Genomic DNA, 12548 nt, shown 5'->3' with positions numbered 1-12548 from the left:
TCACTGTAGGACGCATAGTTCAGGTGATATTTCAACAGAGGTGTATGAAAAATGTGATGCATGACAGATGAAATGCCTGTAAAACGAGATGCGTGAAAATGAGATGCTTGAAAAACTAACTTTCATTAAAATGGAGAGTAAACTATCCAGATTATACTCGCCCAGTTCTGATTTCCACTTTTTCGTTAGTCAATGCGTGAATAATCAAAACCAAACAAAACCCACATAATTACGGTTTTGATCCTTCAACCATAAATTTTACCTGCTTAATATCACATACCTAACACTTTACCTCATTTGTACAGTAAGTAGATAGTTGAAGCTATTTTATACTCCTGTGATGGCACATCCTCCTCATCACAAGGCACCAAAAGTCCTGTGTGAAGAGCCAGTCTGTAATCTCTCACAGCAAATTAATAATAATAATAATAATAATGACTTGCAATTTACAGAAAATGTGTAAAATACAGAGGAGCACAATTTAAATAACTTTCTGGATATATAAATATAGGTGGTAATTTGATTGACTTGGTTCATTATCGGTTAAATATCACAGTTTACAGTAACCAAAATTATGTAATCGTTGTGGTGTCTGGTTTAAGTAATTTTCCATTTTAGTTTACTGCAGATTAATCCTGGAAACTGATTTATGAGACAATCACGTTAAGCAGAATAAAGAAATGTGTTCTCATTAAAAAATACTAGTTGGTAATTTTATATATATTTTTTAGATCAATCTGTCAATTTAAAATAATTTCAGGATGTTTCGTTACAGATATTTCTATTTCTTCGAAGATCTTTAGTAATCGCTTTTTTTACTATCTATTCTTTATGTATTATTTACTGGCAAAGAATTTCATTGTTCTGATGACAGAAATAATACAAATTAGAAGTAGCATTATGTAAACTCTGTGCAATACACCAAAAATAGTTTTGCGTATAGAGAAATTGCCAATGGCAACAGGATACGTTTTCGTAAAAGAAACCATTACGCTGATTACATATCTGTATATATAAATCATATCATCCCATTATTACATGAAAATCACGAAATATTGTCATTGCCACATGCTGGAGAACATTCCGTATGGCAAGTCACATTAACATGAATTAAGAAATCACATACACAAGAAACATTGCTACATTCACTGTAAGTAATGTATCAGAAGGCATGTCTGGCTTTTGTGTAAGAAACGTAACTCTCAGGATGGGCATTGGCTGAGACTGGACTGGTATAATAAATTGTTAGCATCAAGTAGCTTCTCTGAAACAATAAATTATTATTATGACATTCTTACAAATTCTACAAGCTACAGAGTACAGAATGTACAAGGCATTTTACTACTCCCAGACAGTACTACCGGTGCTGTTCTCTTGTACTACAAGACATGACTGAAGGTATTTACAAACATCGAAGGTATACACTGAACAGCCAAAAGATTATGACCACTGCCCACTGACAACATTGGATGCTGCTCGGGGTCGTTGCGAACACGTGACGTGGTAACAAAAGTATGTAAGTGAAGCAGACAAGGACAAGGAATCACCCTAGCGAAGACAACGGGCTGCAAGTGGCGAAATCCATTGAGATAAGCAGCTCTGACAAAGGGCAGACTATTATTACGGAGAGCCTGTGAACGAGTATTTCGAAAACGGCGAAGATGGTCGAATGTTCAAGTGCTACAGTCGTGAGCATCTACGGAAAGAGCTAGAATTGCACTTGCACTTGCGGCTAGAAGGTCGGACGTCCACGACTCTTCACAGAAGATTGGCCTGTTCTGTAAAGTCAGATATATGGTGATCTGTGGCGTATCTGCGGAAAGAGCACAAAACTGGTGCACGCGCAAGTGTTTCGGAGCACACCGTTCAACATACACTCCTGGAAATTGAAATAAGAACACCGTGAATTCATTGTCCCAGGAAGGGGAAACTTTATTGACACATTCCTGGGGTCAGATACATCACATGATCACACTGACAGAACCACAGGCACATAGACACAGGCAACAGAGCATGCACAATGTCGGCACTAGTACAGTGTATATCCACCTTTCGCAGCAATGCAGGCTGCTATTCTCCCATGGAGACGATCGTAGAGATGTTGGATGTAGTCCTGTGGAACGGCTTGCCATGCCATTTCCACCTGGCGCCTCAGTTGGACCAGCGTTTTTGCTGGACGTGCAGACCGCGTGAGACGACGCTTCATCCAGTCCCAAACATGCTCAATGGGGGACAGATCGGGAGATCTTGCTGGCCAGGGTAGTTGACTTACACCTTCTAGAGCACGTTGGGTGGCACGGGATACATGCGGACGTGCATTGTCCTGTTGGAACAGCAAGTTCCCTTGCCGGTCTAGGAATGGTAGAACGATGGGTTCGATGACGGTTTGGATGTACCGTGCACTATTCAGTGTCCCCTCGACGATCACCAGTGGTGTACGGCCAGTGTAGGAGATCGCTCCCCACACCATGATGCCGGGTGTTGGCCCTGTGTGCATCGTTCGTATGCAGTCCTGATTGTGGCGCTCACCTGCACGGCGCCAAACACGCATACGACTATCATTGGCACCAAGGCAGAAGCGACTCTCATCGCTGAAGACGACACGTATCCATTCGTCCCTCCATTCACGCCTGTCGCGACACCACTGGAGGCGGGCTGCACGATGTTGGGGCGTGAGCGGAAGACGGCCTAACGGTGTGCGGGACCGTAGCCCAGCTTCATGGAGACGGTTGCGAATGGTCCTCGCCGATACCCCAGGAGCAACAGTGTCCCTAATTTGCTGGGAAGTGGCGGTGCGGTCCCCTACGGCACTGCGTAGGATCCTACGGTCTTGGCGTGCATCCGTGCGTCGCTGCGGTCCGGTCCCAGGTCGACGGGCACGTGCACCTTCCGCCGACCACTGGCGACAACATCGATGTACTGTGGAGACCTCACGCCCCACGTGTTGAGCAATTCGGCGGTACGTCCACCCGGCCTCCCTCATGCCCACTATACGCCCTCGCTCAAAGTCCGTCAACTGCACATACGGTTCACGTCCACGCTGTCGCGGCATGCTACCAGTGTTAAAGACTGCGATGGAGCTCCGTATGCCACGGCAAACTGGCTGACACTGACGGCGGCGGTGCACAAATGCTGCGCAGCTAGCGCCATTCGACGGCCAACACCGCGGTTCCTGGTGTGTCCGCTGTGCCGTGCGTGTGATCATTGCTTGTACAGCCCTCTCGCAGTGTCCGGAGCAAGTATGGTGGGTCTGACACACCGGTGTCAATGTGTTCTTTTTTCCATTTCCAGGAGTGTACATTACTGAACATCCCATTGTGCAACAGACCCCCTCTAGGTGTTCACATGTTGTTCCAATGCCATCTTCAGTTACGAATGCAGTGGGTACTGGACCATCGTAATTCGACCGTCCATCAATGGAAACGTGTCGGCTCTTCGGGTGAATCACATTTTTCGTACACTAAATCTATCGTCGTCTCCACAAACGCTGTCACCGAGGTGAACGACGGCCCGAAATGTGCAGCGCTCTACGCACTCAGGCTAGTGGGAGCAGTATTATGCTGTGAGGAACATTATCCTCCGCTTTCAGTAGACCTGTGGTGGTGTTCGAAGACACGCTGACAGCTGCGTACCACCTGCATCACTTCATGCTTGATGTCGTCCCCCAACAGCGTTGTTAGCTTTCAGCAGTATGATTATCCATGTCCCCGGGCCAGAACCGTGCTACAATGGTCTGAAGAGCATTATAGTCAACTCACGTTGATGTCTCGGCCAGATCTAAATCCTATGGAACCCGTCTAGGTTGCTATCGGTTCCCATCATCGCGTACGCAAATCAGCGGCTCGTTATTCACGCGAATTGCATGATCCGTGCGTAGGCATCTAATGCCCCATGCCTCAAAATAGTTACTAATAGTCGGATCCCTGATACGCAGAATGGGTAATGTGTTTCTTTCCAAAGATGGACGAAAAAGTTATTAATCAGGTGGTCATCACGTTTTCGCTCATCATTGTATGTTTCAATAAAAAATGTTTCTCCAATCAAGCTAAGTCGAAATATGCACACATGAATGCAAATGCAACAACAAATGTAGCCAGACATGTAAAACAAAAATGTTATGTGGCTAAAAGAAAAGATACGAGATAAATATTAAAGAACCTGTTGTTAACGACAAATCTATATTTAGCGCTTATAGAAATATGGAAGCTATTAAAAAAATCATTTATTTGACATAATTATGAAAACTATTATTGAATACATGAAAACTGAATATCTAAAAAAAACTAATGATCAGGAGAAAAGTTAATGCATTAATCCAGTATTACAATTACAATAGAAAAGAATTAGAATGCGATCCAAAATTTAAATTTTTCGATGGAGTAAAAACTTTTACAGAAATAGAATTCAGGCTCTGAGAGCCATCACTGAGAAACGTAAGGGAATAAACAACACTGTCGTTGATTTTGAGATTGAAGCATACACGCATGCTCCTAATAGGTGTTCATTTTATTGTCAGTTAGCTTTATCTGTGCTATGCACCTACATTGTATATATGACCATCGGCAAAAGCTGTCTTACCGACTTCTCTGATACTCACTTCCTTGTGTGCCCAAAGCACACATGGTCATTGGGGTATGAATGCTTATTGACTGCGCTCACGTCCATTTCTTCCATTTCTTCACAAAAGCTAGAAGCTCCAGAAGGAACGCCCCACCATAAATTTGCAGTCCATGGTTTCAATGTTCTAGTCTGTAAAATCAGTTCTGAGGGTATCAGAACCTTTACTAGTGTTACAGTTCACACTGCCAAACCAAGAGTTGATGTTCATGGTAACAATGTACATGTTATAATGATGAAATCTTCAACAGGTTACCGTGAACTTTTGTCCAAAGTACCTATTCTTCAGTGAAGTCAATCAAGGCCATCATCATTTCCAGATCACATTGAGAGAGACTACAGCTTGTCATTTCCCCATTGTTTGGGGAAGCCTTGCGACATCCTGTTCCCAGATACACAGATAGATAGCAAGTGTCAACCTCGAAACGCAAATAGTTATCAAAGTACTAGATAAAAATTGAAACACATAGAGTTAACAAGAATATTAGATTTCTTGCATGCAGTGAAGAGACAGTTTTATCTGAATCTCAATCCAGAGAATATGCTTTATGAAAATGCTGATAAAGAGAACCATGAACTGTTGCAATAGGTCACAGTTGTGTATGGTGTGCATTTAGTATCGGTTCTTTATGTTCTGATCCTAGTTTCACATTAATTGCAAAATACACAATAGTCAAAAAGACCCTATTTCGAATAGGCTATATATGCCAAATCGTTGAATTAACGTTAATAATACTTTATAAATATTAATTAAAATTCAATAGCATAAAGTGAGTGTATTTTTAAAGGAAATACAGGATGAGACGTGGTTAAACAACAAAGTCAAACCTATGAGCCTGGTGGATGCCTACAAATTTTTATTTTCACAAACATCTTTTTTTCTCTAAAGTTTGTGTTTGTGTTCTGAACTGTTATGATTTTCAGTGCCCCAGTTTAATAATAACAATAACGAAACATATTTATTACATAAAGGCCTAGGACATAATTTAATAAAAAAGCTTGTACTATTGTAGCAAACATTATTGCACATGTGTAAATAGTAATTGAAACTTCTAAGCTTTCTATTGCAGATTAAAACTATGTTACTGCAAAGATAGCCAAAAAAGTCAGCACACAGCTACAGAACTACAAATAACTAAGTGTACAACAAAGGAAACGGAAACATCATACGACTTGTGGAAGAACAGAAACAAAAAGTGCTATAGTACTCAAAGCATACAAGAGAAATTCATTTGTGACCATGCTCAAAACAGGCTATCAATATAAAACCTTAGAATAGTCATCAAAAACAACATTACTCACATAGAAAAGTAAATTAAAAATTAATTGAATTTAAGGGGGATAGGACGTCAAATAGGTGAACCTGGAGCAGGAGAGCCACCACAGGTCATTTTAATTTCCATTGCCTATACTTTTACAAATAAATTCATAAAACTTTTTCAGCCTGAATAGGAAGGATTCCGGATTCACACCCACAGCAAAATATTTTTTTTTTTTTACATTTGAAATGTCATCTCCTTTACATACACATAACAATTTAAGTGAAACTCACTTACTTTAACAGTCATCAGCTGAGCAGAAATTAATAAAATGGAATAATGCATGCCACGTGTTGCACCACAACAACATTAACTCTATATTAAATTGGCAAATGACTGAGACAAGAACTTGGACTTAAATATCGTTAAATATGAGTTTCATTAACAGCAGTCGAGGTAAATTAAAATCGTAATATCAGTGTAATCAATAAAATTATAATATCAGTGGGACTAGGCGTTCACTTAACTCGCACTACTCATGCACTTCAATTATCAACATTCATAGAATGTAACCCTTACCACAGCTTCACATGTAGACGTACAGGGCGACTAAATACTGCTATAGCTGGCAATAAGACAGTCAAGCCGTACTCCAGCCTGTTTCCCAAACTCTGTTACCAACTTCAGAATTACACAAAATGTAGTGATACCTGAAATCGTGCCAGAGAAATTTCACCATGAAATTCTCGGAGTAAGCCCAACCCAAAAACACAACCGTCAGTAACTTGCTCACGTAAGGCTTCTCCAGCCACAGTTTTAAAACATTAATTTAAATATCATTGGATAAACAAGTGAACATGTTACCACAGTAACAGATGAGAAGCAGTAAAATGACAATAGGTAGACCCACCTTCATCATTGTTTAACGACCACAGTGCTGTTGAAAGAACGTACCACCACTACCCGCGCACTGGCTCGTACTGAAGCCACGCTCTGGGTAGAAACACTGTCGGGTAATCACAAACATTGAAAACAAACATCTTCTGACTAAGCAACAGAGTTGAGAACTAGTCAGCTATTTATGAAATATAATGACCATACAAGAAATCCAGACGGTACAGTAATCTCAGGTCTAAGATGTAAGCCACCTATCATGTTAAGCCCGTCGCACCACTGTCCTTCCGCAGGTGCAGCTGATGACCCACACTCAGTGCTCGTCGTGCAGAGGCCACGTAAGTTATTTTATTTTTCTGTAATAGCTTTTCAGTGAAACACCTTACTCTGATCTCATGAATCCAGAATTCCTTTCTCTCAACAAACGCACCGCCATCGTTTAAACTGTCCTTAGAATTGTCCTTCTGAGAATTCTTGATGTATGTGATATTAGGCTGTAGGTTCGGTACTGTTCCCATTTTGTGGTTGCTGCCTTTCAAACGGTGCTCGCCTGATATCTCTACACATTGAGGCTGCTATGAACAGGAGAAATACAGTTAGGTGTTTGCGTCACAGAGTGGTTAGTTTGGAATACTGTCTGTTTGCAGGCCCAAGTATGCGATCCGCGAGAGCCGAGCTTCCTACAAGTCCTACATGTGGCTGGTGATCCGCAGCTTCAGCCGGTCGGACATCGGCACCTACAACTGCGTCGCCACCAACTCGCTGGGGCGGGCAGAGGGTACCCTCCGACTATACGGTGAGTACACACACTCGTACCAACTGCCGGAAGTTAAGCTCATTGTAGAAATAACTTGGAACCCCTAGAGAAATTAGTACAGGCATCCTTTAATACCATGTAACTTCGTCCCGGGGCTTGACAACCACCTACACTCGGTTATGAGGTAAGCCCAGAAGGCTATGCAGGTCCATCGTATCCAGGTTAAGCCTTTCATCGAGGATTTAATCGCGCAATGGCACAAAACTACAGTAATGCTGATGGCGTTTTAGCCGCTGTTCCACGATGCTCTACAAATTTCCCATGGTGTTCAACCTGGGTGATGTTTAAGGCCAATCGATAGGTAATAGGCTGGAGGTGTGTTTGGACAAACAGGAATTTATTGTACCAGCCCTATGAATGTATCGTCTGTAGACACTGTCTCTTACGAGGTGACCGACTCCAAATGATTGCAAGCATTTGCCGTAACATTTCCCGTCTCCAACAGATTAGGATGGAACTTTCGCTCACTGCCTGCAGCAATTCCTGTCAGATATGGAAGTGATTTTGATTCATAAGCAGTGAAACGCATATCCGGTCATAATCAGAATCTTTTTCCGAACACAATTCTAACTTCGTGTTTTGTGGCCAAATATCACACCGCTGCAGTCCACCGCGAAATATCAACAGATCCAGCAAGTTTACGGACTGTATGGCCAAGGGCACTGTCAAATACGATTTCCCCATTTTGACAATCTGTCACTCCATACATTCACCCGTGTTTATGCCCAACGTCACCTTGAAACATAAATGTCTCACTGATCTCTACTGCCAAATGCTCACTTAGCGCAATTGCGTGCGTGAGTGAGCACGTGGCTTGATCGCTGCGTTGTCTTGTCTTAAAGAATCATCTATGCATGCGCAGTGAGTTGAGACAAATTTTTTCCACTAAGCTTGTTTGCACATTAGATCCATCAGGACAGACTCAGGTCTCCAATAAAATGCTATTGTTTATTGTACTTCTTATGTCGCAAGATTGGTCATTGTTCGCTGTGCCTCTTACTTGGTACACCACTTAAAGAGGAAATTTGCTGTCGGCCGCTGTTTGTCACTCTCCACACTAGTCTAATCTGCATAATTCTGCTCATCTCTGTATAGCTGCTGCGTACTAAATTAATTTGAACCTGCGTACTGAACTGCGCTGAAGTGACAAAAGTCGTACGAGATATCCTAACATCCTGTCGGACCGCCTTTTGCCCGAAATACTACTGCACATCGACGTAGCATGGACTCAACAAATCGTTGAAAGGTACTGAGCCGTGTTGCCCGTATAACCGTACATAACTGCGAAAGTGACGCCAGTGCAGGATTTTGTGCACGAACTGACCTCTCGATTGTGTCCCATAGATACTCAATGCGATTCATATCAGGAGATCTGGGTGGTGAAATCATTTTCTCGAGCTGTCCAGAAAGTTCCTCAAAACAACCACGAATGATTGTAGATCTGTGACATGGCCCATTGTCATCCATAAAAATTCCATCGTTGTCTGGGTATGTTACAGATGGTCTCCAGGTATTCTAATATAGCCGTTTCCAGTCAGTGATCGGTTCTGCTGGATCAGGGGTATGACACCATCCCATATAAACACAACGCACCCCATTATGGAGTCACCACTATCTTGCGCAACGCCTTTTTGACAGTATGGGTCCATAGATTCATGGGGTCTGCTCCACACTTGAACCTTACCATCAGCTCCCACCAAATCGGGACTCATATGACCAGCCCACGGTTTTGCAGTCGTTTAGGGTCCACCCGACATGGTGACGAGCTCAGCACAGGCACTGCAAGCGATGTAGTGCTATCAGCCAAAGCACTCACATCGGTCGTCTGCCGCCATGGCCAATCAACGCCAAATTTCGTCGCACTGTCCTACGTTTGGCTTACGTCCTACTTTAATACCTGCGGTTAGTTCAGTAGTGTTGCTTGTCTGTTAGCACTGACAACTCTACGCAGTGGCAGCTATTCTCAGTCGTTAAGACAGACGACGACTGCATTGTCCGTGGTGAGAGGTAATGCCTCAATCTGGTATTCTCGGCACACTCTTGACACTATGGATCTCGGAATACTGAATTCCCTAACGATTTCCGAAGTGAAATGTTCCACGTGCCTAGCTGCAACTACAAATATGTGTTTAAAGTATGTTAATTGCCATCGTGGGGCCACACTGGTAATCAAGTAGAACGCCTTTTGAGAAGAATCACCTCAGTAACATGATAAATTCGCCAATGCAGTGCCCCTTTATACCTCGTGTGTGCGATACTACTGCTATCTGTATATGTGCATGTCACTATCCCAGGACTTTTGTCACTTCACTGAAAAGGGAGAATGTGTGTTATTCTTTATACAAGCCATTTTGTACAATAAGGCTGTTTTCTCCTTAATCTGATGCTCTACATTTGCAATAGTTATCCGACGTGCCCACCAGACGGTTAGTATTCTTGCAAAAAAAGGTTTTGAATCACCTCGGTTCCGAGAGTTCCAGATAAACATCATTTTCGCCCTTTTTATTGCCCATGAAAACCACACGTATGTTGTACCGTTATACAGCGAGACCTTCATATGTGGTGGTCCAGATTTCTGTACACACCGGTACTCCTAATACCCAGTAGCACATCCTCTTGCATTGATACATGCCTGTATTCGTCGTGGCATACTATCTACAAGTTCATCATGGCCCTTTTGGTCCAGATTGTCCCACTCCTCAACGGCAATTCGGCGTAGATCTCACAGAGTGGTTGGTGGGCCACGTCGTCCATAAACAGCCCTTTTCAACCCATCTCAGGCATGTTCGATAGGGTTAATGTCTCGAGAACATGCTGGCCACTCTAGTCGAGCGATGTCGTGATCCTGACAGAAGTCATTCACAAGACGTACAGGAAGGGGGAACGAATTGTCGTCCATGAAGACGAATGCCTCGCCAATACGATGCCGATATAGTTGCACTATCGGTCGGAGGATGGAATTCACGTATCTTACTGCCGTCACCAGTGGCGTACGTAGGCCCCACATAATCCACCCCAAAACAATAGGGAACCTCCTCCTTGCTGCACTCGTTGGACAGTGTGTCTAAGGGATTCAACCTTACCGGGTTGCCTCCAAACACGTCTCCGATGATTGTCTGGTTGAAGGCAAATGCTTCACTCATCGGTAAAGAGAACGTGATGTCAATCCTGAGCAGTGCATTAGGCATGTTGTTGGGCCCATCTGCACCGCGCTGCATAGCGTCGTGGTTGCAAAGCTGGACCTCGCCGTGGACATCGGGAGTGAAGTTGTACATCAGGCAGTCGATGGCGCACATTTTGAGTCGTAACACGACGTCCTGTGGCTGCAGTGAAAGCATTATTCAACATGGTGTCAGGTTTCCTCCGAGTCATAATCCGTAAGTATCATTCATCCACTGCAGTAGTAGCCCTTGGTATGCCTGAGGTAGGCATGTCATCGACAGTTCCGGTCTCTCTGTATCTCCTCTGTGTCTGAATAACATCGCTTTGGTTCAAGACGCGTGGACACTTCCCTTGATGAGAGCCCTTCCTGCTACACAGTAACAATGCGGACGCGATCGAACCGCGGTATTGACCGTCTATTCATAGTTGAACTACAGACAAGACGAGCAGTGTACCTCCTTTCTGGTGGAATGACTGGAACTGATAGGCTGTCGGACGTCCTCCGTCTAATAGGCGCTGCTCATGCGTGGTTGTTTACATCTTCGGGCAGGTTGTATCACATATCTGAACAGTCAAAGGGACTCTGTTTGTGATACAGTATCCTAAGTCAAAGTCTATCTTCAGGAATTCTGGGAACCGGGATGATGCTAATTTTTTTAATGTATGTATTTAAATTCCACATTTCACTTCTGTACAAGGTCACACTCCAGTGAAATTTATTCAGAATAGACATTCTAATATTTAAATTTATATTACTCTTAAGACATCGCTTTTTTCAGAAAATGGTCTCCTGATAATTCAAGTCTGCACTTTATATTGTATTTACATTTGCCATCAACCGATAGTTTACTTCACGAATATCAAAACTCTTCTACTGTTTTCCGTGACTTATTTCGTAATCTGATTCCCTCAATGTCGCCTGCTTCAAATTAGCTCTATTACATTTCTTTAGTTTTAAGTTACTTACCGTCCTCGAAAGAATTACGATTACGATGTCCTCAGGAAACCTTATAGTTTTATTTCCTCTGTGGACCCTAATCACCTTCCCAAATTTCCTGTTGGTCTCCTGTGTTGGGAATAGGCAACTACATTGTCTCACCTCCTTAAATAACTGTTAGCCTTTCATATCCTCCAATTCTTTCACCTGCAGTTTTGTTCCTGTACATGTTGTAGGTAATCTGTTTTTTCCATGCCACCTTCAGAATTAGAATGAGTTTATTGACTCAGTATGTTTGAATGGTTTCGTTATATGTAAAACAATACAAACGTAGGTTTGCTTTCCTGCAATCTATTTTCCGAAGTAAGCCGTAAGGTTAGTACTGACTTGCATCTTCAAACAGTTCTATGAAAACCATACTGATCTTATAAGATGTCGGTCTCTACTGGTCTTACAATGTGTATTCAAAAAGGATAACTCAACAAGGAAAATACCTTCGTTTATCTTCATCCGGCATCCTCATTTGTCTGCGTTTGTAGAACTGCTGGACACTTTTCGTGAAGAGCTCTTTTCAAATCCACTGCAGCGTTAATTTTGAACATCCTCGGACACTTGGCAATTCTGTAGGGAATTGTACACTTCCACCATAATGGTTATCTATCGAGCATCAAATCGAGCCACGTAGCACAATTCGACGGTTTGAAGAGAAGATTGTTCATGGTTACATACCTCAATTAAGTCTTCTTTACTTGTATGATTTTATCTAGTAGGGTGTCACATACACTCCTGGAAATTGAAATAAGAACACCGTGAATTCATTGTCCCAGGAAGGGGAAACTTTATTGACACATTCCTGGGGTCA

The 12548-nt window shown here is 42.8% G+C and overlaps 1 protein-coding gene across 1 annotated transcript in view; it reads left to right on the top strand.

The window, feature by feature from the left end:
- LOC126199614 (lachesin-like) overlaps nucleotides 1-12548 on the top strand; it is a gene marked incomplete at its 5' end in the record, with an annotated part of 448647 nt that overhangs the window by 406668 nt on the left and 29431 nt on the right. The window contains one exon of the mRNA XM_049936541.1: nucleotides 7418-7566. Coding sequence (XP_049792498.1) covers nucleotides 7418-7566 — 149 coding nt within the window. The remainder of the gene's footprint in view (nucleotides 1-7417; nucleotides 7567-12548) is intronic.

Source organism: Schistocerca nitens, chromosome 8 (genome assembly GCF_023898315.1).
Source record: "Schistocerca nitens isolate TAMUIC-IGC-003100 chromosome 8, iqSchNite1.1, whole genome shotgun sequence".
NCBI classification, from domain to species: Eukaryota; Metazoa; Arthropoda; class Insecta; order Orthoptera; family Acrididae; genus Schistocerca; species Schistocerca nitens.
Note: the sequence above shows the minus strand (reverse complement) of the source record. Positions and strands in the feature narration are given on the sequence as shown.